This window comes from Zingiber officinale, chromosome 8A (assembly GCF_018446385.1).
Source record: "Zingiber officinale cultivar Zhangliang chromosome 8A, Zo_v1.1, whole genome shotgun sequence".
Taxonomy (NCBI): domain Eukaryota; kingdom Viridiplantae; phylum Streptophyta; class Magnoliopsida; order Zingiberales; family Zingiberaceae; genus Zingiber; species Zingiber officinale.
In genome coordinates, this window is record NC_056000.1 from 35,789,605 (window position 1) to 35,816,245 (window position 26,641).

Sequence of the window (26,641 nt, forward strand, 5' to 3'; positions counted from 1 at the left end):
AGAATAGGAGAGAAAACATAAAACAAACTAGGAGGAGTTTCACACTCTGAAAGCCACTTCCCTACCAGCTCCATTGCCATTGCTGCCTCCCAACAGTTCTGCTAATTATGAACCTAAGAGAGGGACCACTTTATTGAGGTATCATCAACAGCAGAGGACTGCAAAGACAAATAATGGTGGAAAAGAAAAGAAGATTCACGTAAAGTAAACAGAGCAAAAGGAAAAAAAGAAATCTGAATCCTTTTTTCTATCTGTTTCCTAAGTGATGACAATTGAAGGAGCAAGAATGGCTTTTCATGGAATTCCATACCTCCTGAAAATGACTGCACTGCTCTTTCCATGTAGAAATTGTGACAAAGATTTAAAGTATTATTGAGTAAATTCGGAGCTCAACTTATGCACACCCGTGAGGACAGGGTACTTGAATGTTATTCTACAAGGACCTTGAATGATGCATTGGCCATCATTTTATTATTTTCCGAATGAATCAATGTCTAGGAACAGGAACCATAATACAATAGATGGCACAAGGCATGCTTATTCAAATTGAGAAAGTTAAGTAGAAGGGGAGGGCAAAAGGAAGGATTATGATCGTCTTCCTTATTTATCGGTCTGGTTCCATCTCAGGGAAGCGCAGCTTTCAAGGAGCGAGTGAAGGTTTCGAGTTGCTTTAGCCCTTCATCGGAGGATTTCGCCTCGCCTAGAAGCTTAACGAATGCACTGCCGACAATCACACCATCTGCTCCCCATCCGGCTACCTATAAGATTACTGGACTGGTAAATCAAGAGCGTTCGGATCCAAAATGTTTAAAAATTAATGGTGGCAGATTGTGCGCACAGACCTGCTTGACATGCTCAGGCTTCGATATTCCGAACCCAACTGCAACTGGTTTAGGGGTTGCCTGCGAATTGTTAAGCATTAGCGACAGTTTGAATGAATTCCTAAGTATTAGTTTCTTTGATATGTTGGAAACAGATTGCATACAAAATGGCAGAAAGACATGAGATTGAAAACCTCTTTAATCTCTTGCAGAAGAGATTGTAATTGCAAGTTAACAGATGCACGAGCACCAGTAACACCAACAGTGGCCACCTGCATGAAAGATTCAGAAATATGAGTAATCGGCTCATGAATAAGCAAAACAACTATTTGACATAGCATAAAAGTTTTAGCAGTTTAAACACAAAATACAGCTTTTGGAAACAAAATCTTTCAGTCGGTATGTATATGTGCATTGTGACAAATTTGTACTTTAACTTTGTGGTGGTAGGCAGATAACAGAGTTGGTTTTGTTGAGCAATAATCTGATACAAGACATGTTTAATGATATTAAGAGCATGAACAAAGTCAAACAAATCACCAAGTATATGAATCCTTCTGAAGCTTGTGCAATTTCTTTCATTCGTTCAGGCGGAGTGGTCGGTGTTGAAAGCAGAACCTATAATGTCAAAAGAGGAAAAAGAATACTGAAGTGTGGAAGACTGTAAAAATCAGATAAGGCAAATGTAGCCTAGACAATTTTGCATTGAAATGAATGCAAAATGCTTGTAGAAGGTTAACAAACCGCCAGTTAATATGGCAATTTGGAAACAAAAATGATAAACCATCCATAGCAAATGTGGCTTTACGAGCATTTCAACATCAACTGAGATATGTAATTGTTTGGACTCTATTATGAAGTTCTCAGAAAGTAAGATACCAATTGAAATAGGTTCTTTAAGTTAAGTAAACAATTTTGAAGTGAAAAAAGTGTTAAAAATCATGTGAGCATTTCCATTTTTCCAAAGAAAAATAACAACGACCCTCACCACTTTCTTTTTAGTTAAGAAATACAAGTCTCTCATGGACACAATGCCTCACTTTTATCAGTCAGAATGTGTATGTGCACTAAGATTTAAGATTCATAAGCAGATGTCAAACTAAGGGGCATACCAACTCAATGTTATGCTTAATGGCCTCTTTTCTTAAACTTTCATTCTCCTCTAAAGGAACATCGGGCACAACAAGCCCTACAAAGTAACAGCCATTAGTTAGTTATATGCCAAAAGAATGAGTCACAAAGCAACAACCGACTCATTCAACAATACATTGAAATCACTGGTGAGGGATTTACCTAGTGAAGAAAAGATAAACTTCTAGGAGAAAAACAGAAATTGCAAGGAAACCATTCTGAATATTAGGAGCAGACGGGACTTAGTGCATGATTAAGAGAATAGAGTAGTTACCACGTACACCAACTTCTTCTATAGTAGACATGAACTTCTCAACTCCACGCTTTAGGATTGGATTGTAATATGTGAAGAGAGAAATTGGGCATGATAATTGAGGTATTACCTGCTTGGACAAGTTATTTATAGCAGAAGAACATGATAAACCATCTCAAAAAAAGAAAACAAAATTGTTGCAAAGATATTTATAGCAATTAAATTACTGGTGAAGTTGGGCAAAAAATGAGAAAACGTCACATGCAATAATTTTAGAAAATAGAATAGCACATCATTGTTTTTGTATGCAAATGTCAGCTGATAGGACATGGAGAAGAGAAAAACTATCCAAACAGTTTATTCACAAATGAGAGTATGAGACTTAAAATTTTGCCACTTCAGAGAATTTGATGTCTGCTGATTCATACAGAAAGAAAGATACTAGCTCAGTATGCAACCAATGTCTTGTCAATATTTTGGCATGCATATTGGATTGCAACAGGATGGAATACCACTCTCTCAAGATCTATCAGTAATTCTATATTTCTCCACATAAGCACGATATTTTTGTTTCTTCAAATAAGATTGGTTATTGTTCTTCCCAGTATCGTGGCAAAAATAATTCCTGCTGCCAAATCTACCAGTGTTTTCAGATAAAACAGAGTGATCCTACAATTCTTACAAAGAGATAAAGCATATCAATGACAAGAAATAAGGATCAGACCAGCAGTTTTATGAAAAACAAACTCAGACTCACAAGCCAACTTAAGATATTTCATAAAGTAAACACGGAATAAATCATGGTTAAAGATCTTTCTTAAACTGGAGAATTGTAAAACAAGAAAGCATCCCTTAGCTTGTGATCAGAATAATTGTCACTCAGCTTAAAGATCATTTTGGCATAGAACATGAGATGTAACAAATGATTTTAGAGTGTAAGAATAAACCACAAAACCATACTTTTATCTTTATTCATGAATATTTACAACAACAATAATTAAGCCTTATCCCACTAGGTGAGGTTGGCTATATGGATCCTTTTACATCATTAGAATTTATCCCCTACTAAATCATCATCTATACTTAAATAAATTTTATCTTATTTTTTACGTCATTAGAATTTATCCCCTACTATATCATCATCTATACTTAAATAAATTTTATCTTATTTTATTGTTGCGGACTAAATTTTTTTGGTCTTCCTCTTCCTTGTTTGATGTGTGTGAGTTCACATTTCTTAACTGGAGCATTTATTGGTCATCTAAATACAATGCCCATACCATTTTAAATGTCTCTCGAAGTTTTCCCTCAATAGATACAACTCCGACTTTCTCTCTAATACTCTCATTTCTTATTTTGTCCATCCTCGTATGTTCACACATCCACCTTAACATCCTCATCTTTGCAACTCTCATCTTCTACTCATGTGTTCAAGTCATAACCTAACATTTAGGATACAACTCCGACTTTCTCTCTAATACTCTCATTTCTTATTTTGTCCATCCTCGTATGTTCACACATCCACCTTAACATCCTCATCTTTGCAACTCTCATCTTCTACTCATGTGTTCAAGTCATAACCTAACATTTAGCTCCATATAATATAGCAAGTCTAACTGCGGTTTTATAGAACTTTTCTTTAAGTTTTAGAAGTACTTTACAATCACATAAAACACCCAACGCTCTCCTCCATTTCAACCATCCTGCTTGTATTCTATATAAGACATCTCTCTCAATCCTTCCATCGTTTTACAAAAACGATCCTAAATATTTAAAGCTTTTAGATCCAAGCAACTCGTTATCTCCTATCTTAACAATTCTCTCATTACGTCTAATATTATTAAACTTCAATTCCATATATTCTATCTTTATTCTGCTAAGCTTAAAATCTTTCTCTTCTAGTGTTTCCCGCCAAGATTCTAGCTTAGCATTTACTCCTTCACGTATTTCATCTACCAAAATAATATTATCTGCAAACAATATGGACCACGGTACTGTCTTAAATGTATGCAGTGAGTTCGTCCATAATTAGCGTAAAAAGATAGGGACTTAGAGTTGATCCTTGGTGTAATCCTATCTTTATTGGAAATACTTCATTATTTTGTCTGAAGTTTTTACTCTGATCGTTACATCCTTATACATATCCTTAATTAATTCAATATATGTTACGCTAACACCTCTCTTTTCTAAAATTCTTCATATAATTTCTCTTAAGACTCTATAAACTTTTTCTAAGTCAATAAATATCATGTGTATATCTTGTCTTTATTCTCGATATTTTTGAATTAGTTGTCTAAGATGTATAACTTCTTTTATCGACCTACCATGCATGAACCCAAATTGATTTTTGGTCACTGTGATCTTCTTCCTTAAACTTTTTTTATTACTCTTTCCCAAAGTTTCATAATATGACTAATTATTTTAAAACCCCTATAATTTGCACAATTTTATATGTCTTCTTTATTCTTATACAAGGGAACTAGAGTACTTACCCTGCATTAATCAGATATTTTTTTCGTTTTCAATATCATGTTAAATAATTTTGTAAGTCATTCAGTACTTTGTTTCCCTAGTCACTTTCATACTTTTATCAGAATATCATCTGGTCTAAAGACTTTTCGATTATTCATCTATTTAAAACTTGTTCTACTTTTGAAGTTTGAATTATACAATAAAAATTTAAATTTTTATACTCATACATACTTAAATTACTTAAGTTAAGTTGGTCACCTCAACCTTCATTAAAAAGTTGATAAAATACCTCTTCCACCGTTCTTTTATTTTTCCATCATTTACTAGTACTCTATTGCATTCATCTTTAATACATTTTATTTGGATAAGATCTCTTGTCTTCTTTTTTCTCACTTTAGTTATTCTATAAATGTCTTTTTCCCTTTCTTTTGTATTCAATTTTTGATATACTCATTCAAAAGTTTCATTATTTACTTCATTCGCAACTTTCTTAGTCTCTTTCTTGGCTATTGTATATTTTCTTAAGTTTTCCTCATTTTTACAAATATATAATTTCTTATAAGCTTTTCGTTTTTCTTTCACTTTCTCTTGTACTTTCTCATTCTACCATCAATATTCTTTACTTAGTGGTGTATGCCCCTTTGACTCACCGAGTATACTCTTAGCTACTATTTTCAACTTTGATACCATCTTATCTCATGTTGTATTAGAGTCACTGTATATTTCACCTAATGTTTGTACTCTTACGTTCTCCTTAACTATATTTTGCTTCCCATCCTTTAACTTCCACCACTTAATTTATGAATCATATGTATTTTTTTTTCTATTGATATTATACTTGAGGCGTATATCCAACACTACTAACTTATGTTGATTAATTAAGTTTTTTCCATAGATGTCCTTGCAATCTTTACAAATATTTCTATTCCCCTTCCTAACCATAAGAAAGTCAATTTGTGATTTATTATTCCCACTTTTGAACATGTGTTATGCTCTTTTCTTAAAAAACATATTAGCTATATAAGGTCATATGCTATCGCAAAATCCAATATAGTTTTCCTTTCTTCATTTCTAGTTCCAAACTCATAACCCCATGCACCTTCTCATATTCCTCATTTTTCACTTCGACGTGCTCATTTAGATCATCTCCTATTAAAATCATTTTATTTGACGGAATGTTTTGTAATATTTTATCTAGGTCATCCCAAAACTTTGATTTGGTAGTTTCATCTAATTCTGCTTGTGGTGTATATATACTAATTACGCTCATAGTTTCTTTCGTCACTATTAACTTAAGGGCTATAATTCTATCCCCTTTTTTAACTACACCTGCAATTTCATCCTTTAACAAACTATCTACAACAATTCCCACTTCATTTCTTGTTTTACTCTTTCCTATGTGTCATAACTTAAAACCCGGATTTTCTATCATCTTTGCCTTCTCGCTTACCTATTTAGTCTTTTGTACACGCAAAATATTAATTTTTCTCTTAATCATCGTATCTACTACCTCTATTGATTTACCAGTGAAGGTTCCCATATAACATGTTCCAAATCTTAGACTTAATTTTTCTGTAATATTTGTTCTTATCTAACATATGGTGTGAGAACTCTTGCATATTTAATACTACACCCAAGTTCTCATGGAGATGTAGCGGTTCTTGTTGATACGTTACAGTCGAACCTGCAACGCGAACTCTTGCATATTTAGCACTACACCCCAATTCTAGAGATGTAGCGGTGCTTGCCAAGACATTATAGTCGGACTCTATGTGTTCTTTTGGGGGAACAACCTATCATTAGTACAATAGTTTAATGGATCCATTCATTGAATATTTATTATAGTTTAACACTGGCTGACAACCTAACACAACCCTCCTTTATCCGGGCTTGAGACCGGCCATAACTAGTTCATCATGGCGGAGTATTTTATTCATGAAGCTTTAAAAAAAAAATTGACTAGATTACTCATACCTCCCTTAGCATTGATATAACACCATCAAAGTTCGTTCCATTCTCTAATGCACGTGTAGCAGCAGCCTAGCATAAATGATATGTAAGTGTCCAACAAAATATTCAGCCAGCAAAGAAAAAAGAAGTGACCATATATAGCACCTGAATTACAGGTCCATCTGCCAAAGGATCAGAGTAGGGAACGCCTAATTCGATCAAGTCCGAACCTGAAGAATCTAAAATTTTCAATGCTTCTGATGTTGTGGATAGATCAGGATCTCCAGCAGTGATAAAAGGTATCAATGCAACCTATAGATCATGGTAAAAATCAGTTAAAATACCTTCAAAAATGCAAAAACAATATCAATGCTGATGTCTAACAAAACACAAATAATTAGTAAGAAAAGCTGCAACATTTTAGTGGACAAAGCTTGATGTATTTAGTTGTAGTACCAGCCAACTATTTACAAACAAAATACTTGAATCTTATATCTGCACATATTAAGTGATTGAGAAAGTTCTGTTTGATCAAATAAGAGACCGGTTCATGGTGTTTTCTAGCGCAATTTATCTTTTGTCATCTTATTAGATGAAATGGACTTGATTAAGACATTTTATATGACATTAGAACAAAAGACGGAAAGTTCCTCAGTGACTAAGTAAAAAAATGGCTATTACTATTTTACATTCTAAATTGTTCAATGGTTTCTCTTCAATATCATGCTTATAGGATACAAAAACAAAAAACAAAAAACAAAAAAAAAAAAATCTCACAAGATATCAGAGTGATAAAACAAATACAAGCAAATTTTAATTTTCTCCAAACTTTGATATCTTTTACCAAAAACCAAATTTTCATAACATATTAAAAGCTTCCATCAATAAAAAAAAGTAAGAAATTGCGTGACACATTATGACTGCCACACTAATACAAAGGCAGCAAAACAGAAAACTTTGCTCATCCTTTGTTCCCCAAATGAAGAACCACCAAAAAAACGAGACCAAAACACTTAAATTCCATCAATAAGAACTGCCATCGATTCCGGAACCAGAACCAAAACAAAACAGTAAAAGAAGCGTAGATTATCTCGTACTTACCTTCCCTTGTTCCTTCAGACGAGAGAAGGTATCCGAGATCGTGGAAGCCGAGGAGGCCCTCCGGACGCTGAGGGAAGCCCTCGACAACGTGGATCTAGACAGAGATGTGAACTTGCAGGTCGGCCATCGAGGCGAGGTGAACCCAGAGATCCTAGCAGGAGAGGAAGGGAAGGAGATCTTCGGGACTACGCCTGCCATCACGCCTCGCTTCCTTGCTCCGATCTGCAAGAGAGCGAGTTGAGCAAATGGCTGCTATTTATCAACAACGAACGAAAGCGACGGAGGATCTCGTCCATGAAAGGAATCCGGGAGAGGTTTAGGAAGGTGAAGCTCAACCGAAGTTGTTCTGATCCTGACAGGAAACATATTTATGCAACGCGTCCGACGGTGAACGTGTCGTCGTGTTCAGTTGTTGGCGAGCTGAAACGGTGAATCCTGCTTCTGATATGACATCTAAGTTTCTTCAGTTTTGAGAAATGCGGATCTTTCGGCGGCGCGATGCTTTAGATTTCGGGAAGGATGGAATGGACGGCCAGGATTCGAGGAGTGGTCTAAGGAGGCGACACCAGTTGTTCGAACATAGACAGGGTGCAGGTTTCGACAGTTGGGGCCCACACGTATGATTTTAATGTTTGGTCGATGCTTTAATTTTCGTGTCTGATGACGAGATCAACGGTCAGGATTCGAAGACGATTATTATAGTGAACGATAATTACGTTTACCTACACCTCTGACAGTCTTCCAAAATTACGTGAATGAAGGTACTAACGTAAAATAACATTGTTGGAAAGTTATCAAAATAATATATTAAAATGATGTTAAATAACAATAATAGAATATATTAAGATAAAAGAGACTTAGATTTTAATAATTTAACAAATTAAGGTTTGTTTTTTTGTTAGTTTGTTTTTTTTTTTTAAAAAAAAACATTTTTGGAAGGAAGAGAAAAACGAATAAATAAATAAAAAGGTGCCCTTTTATGATTTTATCAATGTTATTAAAAGTGACCCTATCTATGTTATTTGGAATTATGGTCTGACGCATCTTTTGATCTAAAAATATTAGGCCCATTAGGAATGATTTCTAATTTATCCTTCATAGCCAATGAACAATTTAAGTAGAATCGGATCGAACAATTTAAGTAGAACCGGATCGATTACCATTAAAATTTAATGAAAGTTACTCTAATATGGTATAACTTTAATTAAAGCTCACACACTGTAAAATAATATATCTCAAAAGTGAAATAATTTTGATCAAAACTACACCATCTTAGAGTAACTTTCAAATCTGCTCCAAGATAGAACAAAGAAGAATATTTCATATATCAAATTATATTATTTTAATGATTTTTAAACGATATGAATAATTAAAAATATCTTATTTATATAACGATAAATAGCAAATTCTTATTTACTCAAAGAAATAATAAAGGAAAAAAGGGAAATGAAGACCAAAGTTTGAACTAGTTTTTTTTTTACCGTTATATTTCCACTTGAATCAAACTAAAAATGGAAGTTGATTGTTTTTCATTCCTTTCTTATATCTTTTCCACAAAACACTTTATCTTGTCTCCTAAGCATAAACATGACATTAAAGTTCATTTCTATAGAAGTTCTAAATTATAAAAATGCAATAGGTTGAAAGAGTTCAAATTCACACTTCTCTTCTCTCCTCATCACACAAAATAATATAGATTGTTAACTGAATCATGTTATGACATGTTCTTCTATTGTGCCATTTGTGTAGCATAGTCTTAAGTTTTTTTGCCATCTCACCTCATTATTTTTCTGTCCTTTTTGAATGTTCATCCGTTGGGTTTATCATATCTTTGCGAAAATAAGACCTCAGTTAGGGTTCTTGGAGGAGACATTGTGGCGAGCAGTGAATATGTCGTCATGAGCTAGCACTGGCAGCTATGAGTGTGTTGATCTCTCCAATTATGTTGACTGGTCTTCCATCGAACATCGCCGACAATGTCGACTCACAAAGCTGTTTTAGTTCCCTTGTTTTCGTGATGGCCGCTTCCTGAAAAGGGCCAAGTTCTTGAATTAAAAGAAAAGGAAGAAATAATTTTGTTTGTGTTAAGACCAGGAGATAAAAATGGTATGTAAAATGTAATTTAACAAGTTTTGGGGGCTAAATATAAAAAAAGTAAGAAACCTCAGGGTGTAATATGGAAGATAAAATATAATTTATCAAATTCTAAATGAAAAAGTTAGCCAATTGTGGAGTAAAATTTTCAATTTTGTCAAAACAGGAATAGCACTCACAAGTTTAGGCCAGGATGAAGACAATGTGTTCTGTAACTCTACGCGTCTTATTGATAAATCATTCAAACTTTCTCGCAGCTTAACTTCTTGTTGTTTCTTCTCCTCCAATGTAAGCACCAGTTTGTCTAGAAACCTATATCATTGTAGCAGAAAAATCAATCTAACCAGCAATGGAAAGTACACAAACTACTAGTCGAAGAACTTAAGGCGAGCTAGTAAATGCTCGCCTTTTGGAATTGAGTGTCATAATCAAGTCACGCATTTTGCGGCCTGTAAGCATTGAGATGGACAACGATATCTGTGTTATCATCAGTTGTATTGCATCAAGTGAGTATTGTTGCAAAACAGTGGGAGCTACGGCCTGAACATGTTGCTGTAAGGAAGAACTTTCTTCACTTGTCATCTCTACCAATCGCTGATTTAGAAAAGATTTCACCTGGTATAATTATTGAACCCAATTACAGACATAGTGTTTAAGTGCAAAGAAACATCAATAATCAATATACCAACATGAAATCATCTCCAAAGTAACAAATTATTCGAACGAACTGATATTTAACTACTGGTGATTGAAGAACCAGCAGGAATTTGTTTTGTATCCCCATGTCTAGCTATACAAACTTGAATTGTAATAAATTGCTCAGTTATTAACTGCATCAGTTTGTTATGTTATATAAAATTCTGACCATTTGAAAATAGTTTTGTGAGAAAGAATATGGCAATTAAGTAGTTCTCATCGACAGATCAACTAAATATAGGCCAAACTTCAAGCTTGCTAAAGTGTTCACAATATGTTAGGATCACAATAATCTTAGAAAACAGATCAACCAGTTCAATGCCCTAACACTAAAAAAATTGAGAATATTTTCAATATAAATAGAGGGAGAAAATGGAAATTGGAAGTAGAAACACACAAAATGCAATCACCAAATAACATAGATAAGAAACATGAGTTGTAATAAATAAGGCAGAATACCTCAAATAGATCATCAAGTATCTTATTCCTATATTCTGTCTCCAAGAATGGACTTCTCTCTTCATCTAATTCACTAGGTTGTGATTTCTCTACTGCAATTTGTTGGGATTCTACTCCCGCATCTGGTACGACAGAATCTTCGAGTGTAGCAAATTGTGATTTTTTAAGACCTGCATCCAAGCATATTCCTGACCCTGAATCAGCAGGGACAGCAGCCTCCTCTGCTGTTTTTAATGATGCTTCATCAACTAGCACAGGTTTACCATTTTCAGATTCTTGATAGTCGGCACTATAATCAACTAGTTCGTAAGAGCCAAAGCCATTATCTGATTCTTCAACCTGTTCAACAGTCCCAATATCCCAGTCAATTTGGGCATCATCTACTGAAATATTCCAGTCAATACCACCCATGGAAAGATCAGCATCCATTGGTTCTCCAGTTTGGAAATGGCCTACATCTGCCTGCAATATACCGCTAAGAGAATTTTTGACCTCAGCAGACATCAACACATGAACAGATGGTGGATTTTCATGAAGGTGCCTAAGATTTTGAAGCACATCACCAGGAATTTTCTGCAACACGAGAAAAGATGGCATGAAGACACCAAGCAATCTTATTTAATTGCAGCAGTATGAAGAGTTAATTTTTAGTTGCGGACCTCTTTCTCTGTATGAACATCTCTAACAAAATCTTGATAATAATTCATAGCCTTCAAAATGGAATCGTTGTTAAGAACTTGCAAAATTTCACTGAAGATAGAAGGAAGAATCTTGGTAGCCTCTAGAAGTTCCACCCTTACATTCTCCCCCTGCAGAGATGAGAAAAAGTTTGAATTTTTAAATGGGAAAATCAGTGACAAAAACCTCATTTGTAGGATCAACAAACCATAAAAAGATCAAAGACCAAGATAAAGCAGACAAAAATAACTGCACATTTATCTTTAAGTTATGAAATATGACCTGTAACCCAAGCTCTTGACAAGCTTCAGAATATTTAGCAGCAGATAGAGAAGCATTTCTCTTAATATCAGATTCCTTGCGATCTAGTTCGACTAATTGTTGTTGAACTTTTTGCATTTGTCTTTTCAGATATGGACTTCAACCAGAATTCAACCAAAATTAGTGAAAAAAGTATGCCAAATAATTTACACAGAGTTCATATCCAAAATGCAGCATACATTTCATAGTTAACATTCTGAACCATAATTTGAGCAGCCTCGCCTAGAAAAATATGGTCCTTCTCAAAAGAGCGCACAATTGACTCCCATTCTCCCTGCAGGGTGCTGGATTATGCTCTAATCTTAATAAATATGCATTGTTGAAACAAAGATTTGTCCATAAAACTTACAGCAGAACCTGACAGTCTTCCAAAAATATTACGATTTTCTGAGGTACAATTTAGAAGAATCTTATATACTTGCTTTACTTCTAGATACCCTAATCCTGAAAATAAATTTACACAGCTCATTAGAAAGGATAACGAAAATTGAATATACTTTCTCATCATAGTTCAAGTATCACTTAGAAAGCATCCCAATACTGCTGAGCTTCGGTGTGTGTGTACCTATTTGAAAAACAGTTTAATATACAAGCATTCTACCTTTTTGTCCCCCTCAATCCAAATCTATAACCATTCATCTTATGTTACCCACTGGGAATTAGGGTTATACAAATAGAAACAGTAAATAGGCATAAGGAAATAAATCAGGAGCTTATATACCTTTCTAGATAACTATCCTTGACAATTTACTAATTTAGTAATTATTTTACAGTTTTGATGAAGAGTGATGGAACCTTCCAACCTTGAGCTCCAAGCAACACACCCATAGCCAACAACTTCCAAATATTTGATTTTAACCAACACATTTGAAATTACTATTTTCAGGCTGAAATGAAGCAATATGAACAACACAAAGCTTCCAAATTAGTTTGAAAATGCATTATATTGTCAGCATGGATAGTTTTAGGGGAATAACCACTAAGGAACTTATTTTGTAGTCCGTATGTTTCAATCACAACGCAGTTATAGGTAAATCGACACACAACAAAAGCACCTTCTTCCCTAACAATATGATGCTATTTGATGAACACTCCTAAGTTCAAAGAATTAATTTTTGGTAACACAATCCCTCTGTGGGCACAATTTCAGGATCAAACAATCTGATGCTGATGTCGAATGCTTGAGGAAAGGAAACAAGGATATCAAGCAAGGAGAGTTACCTTCAAGGTCTAGGGTTTGGAAGAAGGGATCCAAATCCCTAGGCAGTGATGAAAGCGCTGACGAGATACGAGACTTGATCGAACTCAGCCGCTTCCTCCAATCTTGAGGGATCCTCTTCCGGTCCACCAACCATTCTAAATCAACAGAATTTCATACTTTAAAAAAATTAAAAATACAAGGAAAGCAAAGGGGAACATGGAGCGATTGCTGAAAGAGAGACCACAACATGGAAATCGAAGGCAAAAAGAAATAAGAAAAAAGAGCAGCAAACAGGAGAGAAATAGACAGAAGGAGACCTCCAAGACGAGCGCAAGCGATGTCGATGGGAAGATTGTGGATATCAGCACCGTCCTGCATCTTTTGCTGAAGCGGAGCCCAAATACTCAAAAGTTTCAATCTTATACTATTATCAATCGAATTCACTTCCTTTTAAAACAAAAAATACGGCTTACAAGAAAATTATTCAAATCTTCGTTCGGATTCTGCCGAGATCGCGAGTACAGGAAGCTGACCAACGGATTTGGTTGAGATCGACCAGTCGCAATGATTCTGCATAAGGAGACAAGTACCAGGCTGCTGCTACTCTTGGAAGGAGAGCACAATGAAGAAGAGCAAGATCCGGCGGCCACTGGCGGCGATCTCCGATCGGGAGGGGAGAAAGATGGCTGCGGAACGTATCGCAATCGTGACGTGGTGCCAATATAGACAAAATTACAATTTTGTCCCAGAACTTCGAAACGTTTTCTTTTGACATCAACAGTTTAACCAAATTGCATTTACCATCTACATTTTTTATTACTTTCTCAAATTGATTTGGATTGTTCAAAAAATCTCGAACACAAATTCTAATATGATAGTTATTATTTTTTTATTATGAGAAGAACAGAAAGGGCAATAACTGAAAGAACGACCATCATTTATAAAATCTTCCGATGGCGTCTCATTTTCAATTAAAATCAAATGAGTATATTATTTAATATGAATTATCTAAAATATTCTTATATGTATAATTGATCATACAGAAGCTAGTAACTATTAGACCAAGATGCACATGAAAAGAAAGGTAAATCATGTAATTTTAAAAATTATTTTTTATTTTAAAAGATAAGTATATAATAGAAAAAATATAAAAAAAAAATAAAAGCAGGTAAAAGGTACATGTTCGATTTTACTTAGTTCGAAATTTTCGACGACTTCTACTCCAAGACCCAAGTCCCACAACAGATAATTCATTAATAACCTATTTCGAAACCGTCAGAAGAGGGGATCGAGTACACAAATAATAATAGAAACAGTGTAACACGCTATACTTTCCTTTTAAGTAATAATTATGTACACAAAGAGAACTTGGTTACCCAACACTTGTGGATAATCGGATCATGCTCGGTGTTGGTCGGCTCCTTGGCAGTAGTCAGACACAGCAGCATTGTAGTAGAGTAGTAGCAGGAAGCCGAAGCAGTCGGAACGTCAAACGGGCACATAGAAGCTTGTGGAAGAGATGATTTAGAAGCTAAGCCTTGGTCTAATGCCTCTTTTATAAGGGATGGAAGGCGTCTTCCATAACATTGAAGGCGTCTTCAATGCCAAGTTCAATTCCTTAAAAAGCAACTCCTTATCATCAACTACATCTCTACCTTATCTGACCGAAGGTGCCTTTCAAGCACTCGAAGGTGCCTTCCATGAACAAATCTGGAAGGCACTTCGAATACTATTCACCCGAGACCTTTTGTGCTCCCTTTGTCCTACAAAAAGTGTTAGTCCAACATAAAAATATTTAACCTGCAAAACAAGGTTAGCACAATAATAATAAGATTAATTTATGACTTAGACCCTGTCCTCTAAATCAGGATCTAGTCAGAGTCTCAATTTAGGTTTCCGAAATGAACCTAAATTAGGTTGACGCCTATTATCCTCACAACCAGGACGCGTTCTCACTGAGTCACTCTCCTCCAATAATTTACCTCAACTTACTAAATGTCAAGTTGCCTTCTTGACATCCAATATGATCCATCAAGTCTTTCTACCGGAATCGCACATCTGGACTTCGCCAACCGAGAATTGAACATCCCGATCTCCTACCGGAATCATACATCCGAACTTCCTCCCATCGATAATCGAACATCTTGACCTCCTACCAAAATTCTAGATCTGGACTTCCTGCCTAGTGTCAGGTCCTCTTGACTCGTCAAGTTAGTCAACTTTGCACACTCTGTAACAAAGTTAGATTACAAACACATTTAACTTTAATTCACTTGTCATTCATCAAAACTCAGGTTTAATCATTAGTGTCAACTGCACCAACAATCTTCTCCTTTTTGATGCAATGACAACCTATGTTAAAGTTAGAAAGAATATGCAAATATAAAAAGAAATGACTTTAAGAGAAAAAATAAAATAGATAAATTTTGTTCTCTTTGTCATTTTAGGGTTAAGTTTTGAGTAAAGTAGATGATCCGGCGGTAAAAATCCGGAACCCCATAAGGAGTCAACGCTGAGGGGAGGTCAAAGGATCCAGTGGCTCGCCGGAAAAGGGCGAGCCGACCGGACTCAGAAGAAAGGGAAATTTGATAGTAAAAGGCACCCTGGTAGGGACCAGGGGTCCGACGCTCAAATAAAGCAGTGCGTAATGACCGAGCGGAAGGAGGTGCCGCCCGGACGGCGCAAAGAATCAAGGCCGTCCGGACGACGTTCATCGCCCGCCCGGCGGGCCGGGCACCCCAGTCAGACGGTGGTAAAAAGACGGGGACATCTTCTGACAGCCGTCAAATCGTATGGTTGTGCCATACTTCTAGTCTGACAACGGGTGGTCCTGCCGTCCCATCAAAGAACATGCTCGGACTGTGGCAGCATGGTGTCAGGTAAGCTCTCTGACAAGTGCATACCGTGGTATGGGTTGCTGACACGTACGCACCTCGGTGGGCGTGCATCAGTTCCTTCTCCGTCCTATATAAAGAGGCTATTACTTCGCCAAAGGTACGCATGATACAAATTTGGCAGCCACTTTCTCCACCACTTACCTGACTTGAGCGTCGGAGGACCGTCGCCGGGGCACCCCTCCCGGCTCGGTTTTGTTGCAGGTTCGCCGGAGCACTCGAGGATCCAGCAGAGAGCGCCACGTGCCCAGCGTCCGCTGACTCTTGGTTCGGACAGGATCAAATTGGCGCCGTCTGTGGGAACGCTCCTGCATTCGAACAAGAACAATGGACGAGGCTGGACGACAACACACGGTGGCGCTTTCAACAGAAGAACTCGACGCTCTGGTCGAGATGAGGGCCGCCAAACTCATGGAGCAAAAACAAAAAGCATCCGCCGAGCAACATCTGCGTCTGGTGGCCGAGCGGAAGCACCTCCAGCCACCGTCGCATTCCATCGGGCCTTATTTCGCACCCCTGAAGCCATACCAGCCCGAAGAGATAGAGGATCTTCCTCAGATGAAATGCCAAGGCGGGATGACAGGAAGGGGAAAGCTCCCCGAGCGGACTCCTCCCCCGAGCGGATCAATCGCCAATTTTCGGAGGCTATCCTACGAGACCCTCTGCCCAAGCACTACGTGCCTCCGACGATCGGCGAATACAATGGAACAACAGACCCGGATGATCATCTGGGTAAGTTCGATAATACAGCCACGCTCCATCAGTACACAGATGGAGTAAAGTGTAGAGTCTTCCTTACCACCCTCTCGGGATCGGCTCAACGGTGGTTTCGGAGGTTGCCGGACGGATCCATCACGAGCTTCAAGGAATTCCGAACGGCCTTCCTCCACCACTTCGCCAGTAGTCGGCGTTATCAAAAGACAAGTGTCAGCTTATTCGCCATCAAGCAAGAGCCGAGAGAATCGCTTCGAGGTTATATTCAGCGATTCAACCAAGTGGCGATGGATATCCCCACGGCCACATCGGAGACGATGATGAATGCCTTCACGCAAGGCCTTGTGGATGGGGACTTCTTCCGGTCGCTCATCCGAAAGCCGCCCCGAGATTATGATCACATGCTACATCGGGCCAACGAATATATAAATGTGGAAGAAGCGCAAGCCGCTCGGAAAAAGGAAACTCCAGCCGAGCGCGCACCTGTTCATGCCGAGCGGAAACAGCACGCCGCTCAGCAGCCACCCAGAGGACCGAGGGCCGAAGCAATTCGATCCCCTCATGCCAGATCGCACGTACAAGAAGTGGCTGCCGCTCGGCCCAAGCCAAAGAAGAGGTGGACCCCTATGTTCTGCACCTTCCACCAGACGGATACGCACAACACGAGGGATTGCCGAAGCCTTCCCTTTGTGTCCAATCCTGTTCCCAGGAAAGCCGAACGACGGTCGCCTCCCATCGACAGGAGACGTAGGACTCATGAAGCTGACCGGACCCGCACCGAGGGGCGACATCAGCAGACACCCGATCGGCACCGATCTCCGAGGCAGGAGGATCGCCGGGCATCCAGAGAACGGTCACGACCGTCCGCTCGGGAGGAGGAAAATAGGAGCAATACTTCCCGGGGCGAGATCAACGTTATTGCTGGTGGGCCGACCGGAGGAGACTCTAACCGAGCCAGAAAGGCGGGCGTCCGGCAACTGCAGTCGACTGCAGCCAAGAGCGGGCAAGTGGACCGAAATCACTTTCGGACCCGGGGACTTAGAAGGAGTAGAAGTACCCACGCTGCTCATTAAAGCGGTAATAGCAAATTACACCATTCATCGCATATTTGTTGACACATGGAGCTCGGTCAACATCATATTCCGTATGCTCGATCACCGAATTGATCGAGCCGAGTCCGCCATGACGACCCGCCTACGGGTTTACGGCAACGGTTCAGCCCGGACAATCCTACCGCCACCTCACTGGAGAAGAGCCAGAGGACCAGGACAATAAACTTCGTGGTGGTCGACTCTCCTCATCCTACAACGTCATTTTGGGACGACCGGCGCTCAGCGAATCCGAGCGGTTGTCTCAACCTTCCACCAGAAGATAAAGTTCCCGTGGAGGACAAAGTAGGAGAAGTGCGGGGCAGCTCGACGGTGCTATATAGAGATGATCCGAGCGAAGCTTGTTCCGCTCGGAAGGCGCCCCGAATTGAGGTACACGCCATAACCGAGAAACCTCCCGCTTTAATTTATGATGAAAAGGAGGAAGTCCAGATCCATCCGACCCGATCGGAGGCCACGACTTTATCGCCTCGATCCGGAAGAAAAAGGAGAAGCCGATTCAATGCCTCCAACGAAATCATGATGTCTTTGTCTGTCGACACATGAGTTACCCGAATTTCGCCGAGCCTAGCGCAAGATGAATTGCATGTCCGACCGACGCCCCGATGAAAGGTAGAAAAAGGGACTTCAACGAGCGTAATGCCATTATCCCAAGGGAGGTGGAAAACTCAAGGCCGGCCACATACGCGAGGTGCAGTTCCCGAGCTGGCTGGCCAACGTAGTCTTGGTCTCCAAGCCGGGCGGCAAGTGGAGAGTCTGCATCGACTTTTGAGATTTAAACAAGGCATGCCCCAAGGATTTTTATCCTCTGCCCCAGATAGATCAGCTGGTGGACTCTACGGCCGGCTGCGAATTAATTTGCATGCTTGACGCCTACCAAGGATATCATCAAGTGCCGCTCGCCCGGGAAGATCAAGAAAAAGTAAGCTTCGTAACGGCCGGTGACACATATTGTTACAATGTGATGCCGTTAGGATTGAAGAATGCCGGGGCCACCTATCAACGCTTGATGAACAAGGTGTTCAAGGAGCAGATCAGGCGGAATCTGGAAGTTTATGTGGACGACATTCTTATCAAATCCGTCCGAGCGGCCGATCTTTTAAAGGATATGGAAGAAACCTTCCGAACGCTGCGCAAATATGGAGTCAAGCTAAATCCCCAAAAGTGCCTGTTCGGAGCCAAAGGAGGGCGTTTCTTGGGGTACATAGTGACCGAGCGGGGAATCGAAGCAAAGTTAAAGCACCGCAAGACATGCCGCCCCAAGAAATACAAGAGAAGTGCAAAGGTTGACCGGTCGGATAACTGCTTTATCCATTCATCTCCAATCGCCCGATCAGAGCCCGCCATTCTTCAAGATCTGCACCGCCAAGTTCCAGTGGGATGAAGAATGTGACCGAGCATTTGAAGAGTTGAAGACATATCTTAATTCTCTGCCAGTGTTAGCCAAGCCGATCGGGGTGAGTCACTTTATATGTATCTGTCAACAACTGAGCATGCTGTAGGCTCAAGACTTGTGAGGGAAGAACAGCAGGTGTATTTTCTAAGCCACATTTTAAAAGATGCTGAATCTACACGGGCTCGAGAAGTTGGCCTTTGCTTTGGTTCTAGCCGCTTGCGCCCGTACTTCTTGGCTCACACCATTATTGTCCGGACGAATACACTCGGAAGAGTGATGTTGAATCCAAGCGTCCGGACGGCTTATCAAGTGGACGATAGATTAGTGAATTTGACATCCAATATCAGCCCCGGCGATTAAAGCCCATCCTTGGCTGATTTTGTGACCAAGTGCAAAGGCCGAGCCGAAGCTATGTGGAGAATATATGTGGATGGATCCTCCACTCGGCTCGGAAGTGGGATCGGAATATTACTACTCTCACCTCGGGAAGAAAAGATGCATCTATCCGTCCGGCTAGATTACAAAGCTACTAACAATGAAGCGAGTATGAGGCCCTCATAGCCGGATTGCAGGCAGCACGGCATGTGGGAGCAGGTCGAGTGACACTCTATTCGATTCACGGTTGGTCGCTCAGCAACTTTCCGGCACCTTTGAAATCAATCGTGTTCGGCTCAAACTCTAGCCGAGGCCTTTGAAAACTCAAAGCTACTTTCCGAGAGGTGCTTATTCGGAAGATCCCACGAACGGAGAACCAGCGGCCGATGAGTTAGCCAAACTCGCGAGCTCAATAACGCCGGTCGCCATTCAGAACCAATTGAAAAAACACTGCTGGTGGCGCATGTCGACCGGATGCAAGGCCTCGCGCTTCAAGTACCTCAATTTTTCTATAGAATTATCAGCCATCAGGGGCACGAATGACACCGCTGCTCCAACTTCCTGAAGAACTAGGCAATGGTGATGGCTACCTTTCTCAATGTCATGAACTCTTAAGTGTAAGCTTGACTCACACATCCTCCGTGAAGTACATCAAGGATCATGCGGGGTCATCCGGGGCACTCATTGGCCAAGAAGATCCTCTTGGCGGATACTTTTGGCCAACATTACAAACAGATGCCGCTCGGAGTATCAACATGCCTTTCATGCCGAAGTATCACAACTTCTCCCACCGACCTACAGAGGAAATGAAGGCATCAACCATCTCATGTCCGTTCGATCAATGGGGAATGGATATTGTGGGTCCATTTCAGCGCCGGGCAGAGGAAATTTTACTAGTGGCGGTAGACTATTTCTCCAAGTGGGTGGAGGCCGAGGCCCGGCAAAGATCACTGAATAAATGGTTAAAAATTCTATGCAAACATCATTTGTCGGTTCGGCATCTCTCGCCGACTAGTGTCCGACAACGAGCAGTTCACGTGGAAGATGTTAGAGGATTGGTGCAAAAGCTACGGCATTGAGCAACATTTCACGTCCGTGGCCTATCCTCAGAGCAAGTCAAGCTGAAGTCGCCAACCGTGAAATTCTTCGTATTCTGCGCGCTCGACCATTTGGGAGGAGTTGGCCGGATGAAGTGCCGAGCGCCTTGTGGGCCATCCGAACGACGCCAAAAGAAGGGACGGAGTCACACCGTTCCATTTGGTATATGGCGGTGAGGTTGTCATACCGGTCGAAGTCGGCGTTGAGTCACCGGATCCGAGCTATGATGATGACAACGCCGAACGAAGAAACATGGAGCTGGACTTGGTAGAAGAGGAGAGGCAAAGGCGTCCGTTCGTGATGGCATACCGTCACGGATGAAGCAAAACTACAACCTAGAGTAATTCCATAGTTCCAAGTCGGCGATCTTGTCTCGAAGAAAGTCAAGCCGGTCGCGACGGCAAGCTTGAAGCTCCATGGGCGGGCCCTTTCAAAATCATCGAAAGCTCCGCGGCGCGTATTATCTAGAGGACGAGGACGGACGGCTAGATAGGCCGTGGAGCGAACCACCTCCACCGGGCGAGGTGAAAGGTGTATCATGTAAATCACCTGTATTTCATTTTTCGACTAAATACTTGAAATGCATAGATGAAAAGTCAAAAGAGCGAATATAAGGCATTATCATCGTAACTCGAAGCCGATCGGCGGGGAGGTTTATATCCGAGCCGGAGCTCGAGCCGATCGGCGGAGGTATCCGAGGTTTATATCCGAGCCAGAGCTCGAGCCAGGCCCGAGCCGATCGGCCGGAGGTTTATATCCGAGCCGGGAGCTCGAGCGAAGGCCCCATCGGCGGGGAGGTTTATATCCGAGCCGGAGCTCGCGCCGCCGCGCCGATCGGCGGGAGGTTTATATCCGAGCCGGAGCTCGAGCCGACGGCACCGGCCGGGAGGTTTATATCGGAGCCGGAGCTCGAGCCCAAGGCCCCCGATCGGGCGGGAGGTTTATATCCGAGCCGGGAGCTCGAGCTCGAAGACCCTGTGCCGTTCGCCGGGCCGATAGAATATAAGCTCAAATCAAGACCCCGACGGGCCGCATACTAGTGTGGCGGGAAGGAAACCAAAGCCCCTACTGCCTGTGATGATAGAGGGAGGTTATTGTCTCGAAGGCTGAGTCGGCCGGGTGTATGGTTTTCCGAGCCAAGTGCTCGACAACGAAGGCCCCGAGCCGCTCGGCCGGAGGTATACGGATCAAATTGGCGCCAAGCGCTCTAAAAACGGAAGCCCCGTACCATTCGGAAGGGGGTATATTATCCGAGCCAAGATACTCGACGAAGTGGACCCTGAGCCGTTCGGCCAGGGAGTAATTATCCAAGCTAGACTTGAAAGGAAGGCCAAGGTCGGTCGACCGTAGAGCTGCGCCGATCGGCTATAAATATCCGCGCCGTCTAGCCCAGACGTTAAACCGTAGAGCCGCGCCGACCGGCTATAAAAACCGAGCGGACGAACCGACGAGCCCCGTCGTTAAAAATCGAGAGCCGCGCCGATCGGCTATAAATATCCGCACCGTCGAGCTCCGACGATAAATATCGAGAGACGAGCCGGCGTCTATAAAAACCGAGCGGACGAACCGACGAGCCCCGTCGTTAAAAATCGAGAGCCGTGCCGATCGGCTATAAATATCCGCGCCGTCGAGCTCCGACGATAAATATCGAGAGACGAGCTGCCTATAAATAATCCGAAGTGACGAACCGACGAGCCCCGTCGTTAAAAATCGAGAGCCGCGCCGATCGGCTATAAATATCCGCGCCGTCGAGCTCCGACGATAAATATCGAGAGACGAGCCGGCGTCTATAAAAACTGAGCGGACGAACCGACGAGCCCCGTCGTTAAAAATCGAGAGCCGCGCCGATCGGCTATAAATATCCGCGCCGTCGAGCTCCGACGATAAATATCGAGAGACGAGCCGGCGTCTATAAATAATCCGAGCGGACGAGCCGACGAGCCCCGTCGTTAAAAATCGAGAGCCGCCGACCGGCTATAAATATCCGGCCGAGCTCCGACGATAAATATCGAGAGACGAGCCGACGCCTATAAATTCCGAGCGGACGAACCGACGAGCCCGTCGTTAAAAATCGAGAGTCACACCGACCGCTATAAATATCCGCGCCGAGCTCCGACGATAAATATCGAGACACTTAAAGTTGGGACGAGGGAAAATTTCTTGCTAAAATAGAAAGGAGCATAAGATTATCTAATATGCAAGCCAAAAAGTCATTACATAGATAAGCGGGCCGAACGGCTGGAATTCAAAAAGTTTCTGAAACGCTCCTCACACATCGAAATCAAAAGAGCGTGGGATGGCGCCCATCACGCCGCCAGATCCTGGGGATAGTCACGGCAGACAGTGACCTTTGGTCTTCAGATAGCCCACCGCCGCCTTGATGGCCTCCTCGAACGTGAGGGATATCTTGTCGGTAAATTTCTCTCCGAAGCCTTCCGAGCGGAGGAACGCCTTCCTCACTTCGTCCGAGCGGGCCGACTCCCCCTCTTGATACTCCTTGAGCGCGGCATGGGCAGCGTCGCTAGCAGCTTGGAGATCCTTCAAGTCTCCATCGAATCTTTGGAGATCAGCCGAGCGGCTCTCTTTTTCGGTGGCCAGCAGAGCATCCAGATCCTTGATGCGTTGCTCCAGCCCCCTGATCTCCACCTTCATGTGGTCCATATCGTTGATGGCCTGTTGCTTCCGAGTGATCGCCGTCTGGATCTCCTTGTCTCGCTGCTTAATCATTGTTTCAAGCCGAACGACCTTGCTCGCGGATCGAGGCTCGCTTCCGCTCGGCCTAGCGATTTCTTGCCTTCTCAGCGACCGCCTCGGCCCCCATCGCTTTTTGTTTCTTCGTTCCTCCTCCAAGCCAACCGATCGCTAATGGCGATCTGCTCCACCCAGTCCAAACACGAACAGGTAAAACTTCAAATAAGAGAGAGAAGAGGGGAAGGGTGCCGGTGGGTTGAAGGTTGTTGTCACCGAGCTGCCCGGGAGTCAACTTAGCTATCCGACCGAGCATCTATCCAAGCTTGTGCAAGAGGGCCCGCTGTGGTGATCATCCGTCAGAAACACCCCGATCGGCGGCATGTACGCCTAAAGGGAGGCGCAGCTTTAAGTAAATTCGCCGCCCCGCCTCCGAGATGGCCCGCCACAGAAGAGGTGGGTAGCTCGCCAACGTTGAGACGCCTGCCGAGTCCTCAAGGGCCGGACGGCGACTTCCAAGCCGCCTCGGAGAACTCGAGGGGTCGGGTACTCGAGAGATCGGACAAGACCGCAAGATCCGCACCCCGCCTGTCAGGCTCATCAAGTGTAGAGGCGGGGCGGATTCCGGTCTTCCGAGTGCGTAGCGGCACATCATCGGCCGAACGGCCCTCCACTTCAGCTTCACTCGCAGGTTCTATATTGCCCGTGGCCTCATCGGGAGGGGCAGGGGCGTCCGGGCTTCTGGGACCGTTGGCGTCCCCTCACCTTCTTCGCCGGCCGGATCAGCCGGAGCAATGCCCCGTTCGGCGGCCTCCTTGCTCGTCACCGCCTCAATCCGAGCGGTGGCTCTGGCCCGCCACATGACCTCAGCTGCAGAAGCAGAGAATAAATCAGTTAGAACAAAATAAAGGGGAAGATAGGGAAGCTTACTCATGCTACAAGGCAGATCGGCTGGTGTAGAAGACAAGCCGAATATATGCATTACTCCTGGGAGAAGCATCTTGTCAATGTGGTAGCGCTGACCGACTAGCTGTTCGGCTGCATGGAGATAGTCTGCGTCACCTCTAAACTTGCCGAGCTCCGGTTGCGCAGGCATAGCCGTCTGCCACTTGGTGCCGGGAAAGCGTATATAGAAAAAATGCTCTTTCCAGTGTTTGTTGGAGCTCAGCATATTATCGAAAAGGACGAAGCCTATCCTAGATTGGAAAACAAAGGTGCCCCACTCGGCTTGCTTGGGATAGTAGAAGTAGTGGAAGATTTTTGGGGTTAAGGGAATGCCGTTCAGTTTGAACAAAACTACCACTCCGCTCAGCAACCTAATAGAATTAGGAACTACTTGGCCGAGCGGAATGCGGAAATAGTTGCAAACTTCTAAGAAAAACTTGTGAGGAGGAAAACGTAGTCCGGCCAGGAATTGATCCCGGAAGAAGACAACAGTGCCGGGCGGAGGATCGTTAGGCCGATCGGAAGGCTTGGCTAACACTATTTCGTGGTCGGTCGGTAGGTCATATGCTCTAGTGAGGCGCATGGCGTCTTCCTCGTCGAACCGACTTTCCATGTTCGAGTACCAAAGACCCGGAGCACCGCCGGTTGACTGCGAGGTACTGGTCATGATCGAAAGGCCAGAATGCGGGATAGAAGAGGATGGTTCAAGCAATGGAAGAAAACCGGCTGAAAAGGATGATTAACAGAAAGAAGAATGCGTCTGAAGCGAGAAAAAGGCTCTTACATGCGAGGAAGATGACCGGAAGAAGCCGTGTGATCGTCAGAAAATCTGAGAACAAAGTCGCCGGCGAGAGGGGGAATGACAGGAGTTTGGAAACGAAGAAGACGAAATGCGGCGGAAACGAAGTCAAGGGTCTTATATCGCCGCCCGGAAACGATCTCCACCGTCCGATCCAGGTCGTCGATATCGAGGTTGTCATCGGATCGTCTGTTTCAAACGGCAGCAGTCCCATCGGAAGTGACGTAACCGCCATACTCTGACAAATGCACGGTCGCCACGTGTCAGCCGGTTATTAGCCGCATTTAATGAGCTCCCCTTACAGTGCGCAGAGCACGTGAGGGGTAGTGTGGGAGAACAACGGACATCGATTCCCAGAAAATACAAGGCATGGACAAAGTATCGCCGGACAGACTGATATCGCCGCACGGATGAGCATCTTTATGCCTGGCCGAGCGGCCTAAGGCAATGATCATGATCGGCAGTCCAGTCAGTCGGACTTTGCCTCCTTCGACTAGACTCGAGAGGAAGGCAAGTGATCCGGGTAAAAATCCGGAACCCCATAAGGAGTCAACGCCGAGGGAGGTCGATCCAGTGGCTCGCCGGAAAAGGGCGAGCCGACCGGACTCGAAGAAAGGGAAATCGATAGTAAAGGCACCCTGGTAGGGACCGGTCCGACGCTCAAATAAAGCGGGTAATGACCGAGCGGAAGGAGGTGCCGCCTGGACGGCGCAAAGAATCAAGGCCGTCCGGACGTCGCCCGCCCGGCAGGTCGGGCGCCCGGTCCGACGGTGGGTAAAAGACGGGACATCTTCTGCCGTCAAATCGTATGGTTGTGCCATACTTCTAGTCCGACAACGGGTGGTCCCCGTCCCATCAAAGAACATGCCCGACTGTGGCGGTAAGCTCTCGACAAGTGCATACCGTGGTATGGGTTCTCGACACGTACGCAGGTGGGCGTGCATCAGTTCCTTCTCCGTCCTATATAAAGAGGCTATTACTTCGCCAGAGGTACGCATGATACAAATTTGGCAGCCACTTTCTCCACCACTTACCTGACTTGAGCGTCGGAGGACCGTCGCCGGGGCACCCCTCCCGGCTCGGTTTTGTTGTAGGTTCGCCGGAGCACTCGAGGATCCAGCAGAGAGCGCCACGTGCCCAACGTCCGCTGATTCTTGGTTCGGACAGGATCAGTAGAGAAAAATCCCCAATCACAACTTGAATTTTGCATGCAATCCCCACTCATGAAAAACTTTATTTCCACTCCCTACATGCAAAGTTTTATTTGCTTCAACTCCCTCATGCAAATATTGTGACCTAATTGCCCTTCAGATTTTTTAGGTACAAAAGGTCCAAAAATGAGTATAATTTAAAGAAAATCTAGTATATTTTCTATCCAATTGAGTATTATTTAAAGAAAATCTAGTATATTCGAGTATATTTTAATTAAAATTGTCCTTCATATAT

The 26,641-nt window shown here is 42.7% G+C and overlaps 2 protein-coding genes across 3 annotated transcripts; both read right to left on the reverse strand.

Moving 5' to 3' along the window:
- Nucleotides 1–348: 348 nt before the first annotated feature.
- On the reverse strand, nt 349–8,073 carry LOC122008459 (tryptophan synthase alpha chain-like). 2 transcript variants are annotated; one of them, XM_042564201.1, is made up of 9 exons: nt 7,729–8,073; nt 6,793–6,939; nt 6,652–6,717; nt 2,227–2,335; nt 1,934–2,010; nt 1,362–1,439; nt 1,016–1,093; nt 843–902; nt 349–758 (listed from the first exon to the last, which is right to left on the reverse strand). In XM_042564201.1, exons 1-9 carry the CDS (start codon nt 7,924–7,926, stop codon nt 624–626), a joined length of 948 nt encoding a protein of 315 aa, XP_042420135.1. In that variant the 5' UTR covers nt 7,927–8,073; the 3' UTR covers nt 349–623. The 2 variants fall into 2 exon arrangements, with proteins under 2 accessions (XP_042420135.1, XP_042420134.1); XM_042564200.1 differs by having other exon boundaries at nt 986–1,093.
- A 1,258-nt stretch (nt 8,074–9,331) lies between these two features.
- LOC122008460 (CDK5RAP3-like protein) lies at nt 9,332–13,880 on the reverse strand. Its single transcript, XM_042564202.1, has 11 exons — nt 13,651–13,880; nt 13,495–13,561; nt 13,198–13,332; nt 12,326–12,420; nt 12,156–12,250; nt 11,938–12,073; nt 11,637–11,786; nt 10,978–11,550; nt 10,229–10,437; nt 10,002–10,134; nt 9,332–9,756 (listed from the first exon to the last, which is right to left on the reverse strand). Exons 2-11 carry the CDS (start codon nt 13,553–13,555, stop codon nt 9,625–9,627), a joined length of 1,719 nt encoding a protein of 572 aa, XP_042420136.1. The 5' UTR covers nt 13,556–13,561; nt 13,651–13,880; the 3' UTR covers nt 9,332–9,624.
- Between the last annotated feature and the right edge of the window lie 12,761 nt (nt 13,881–26,641).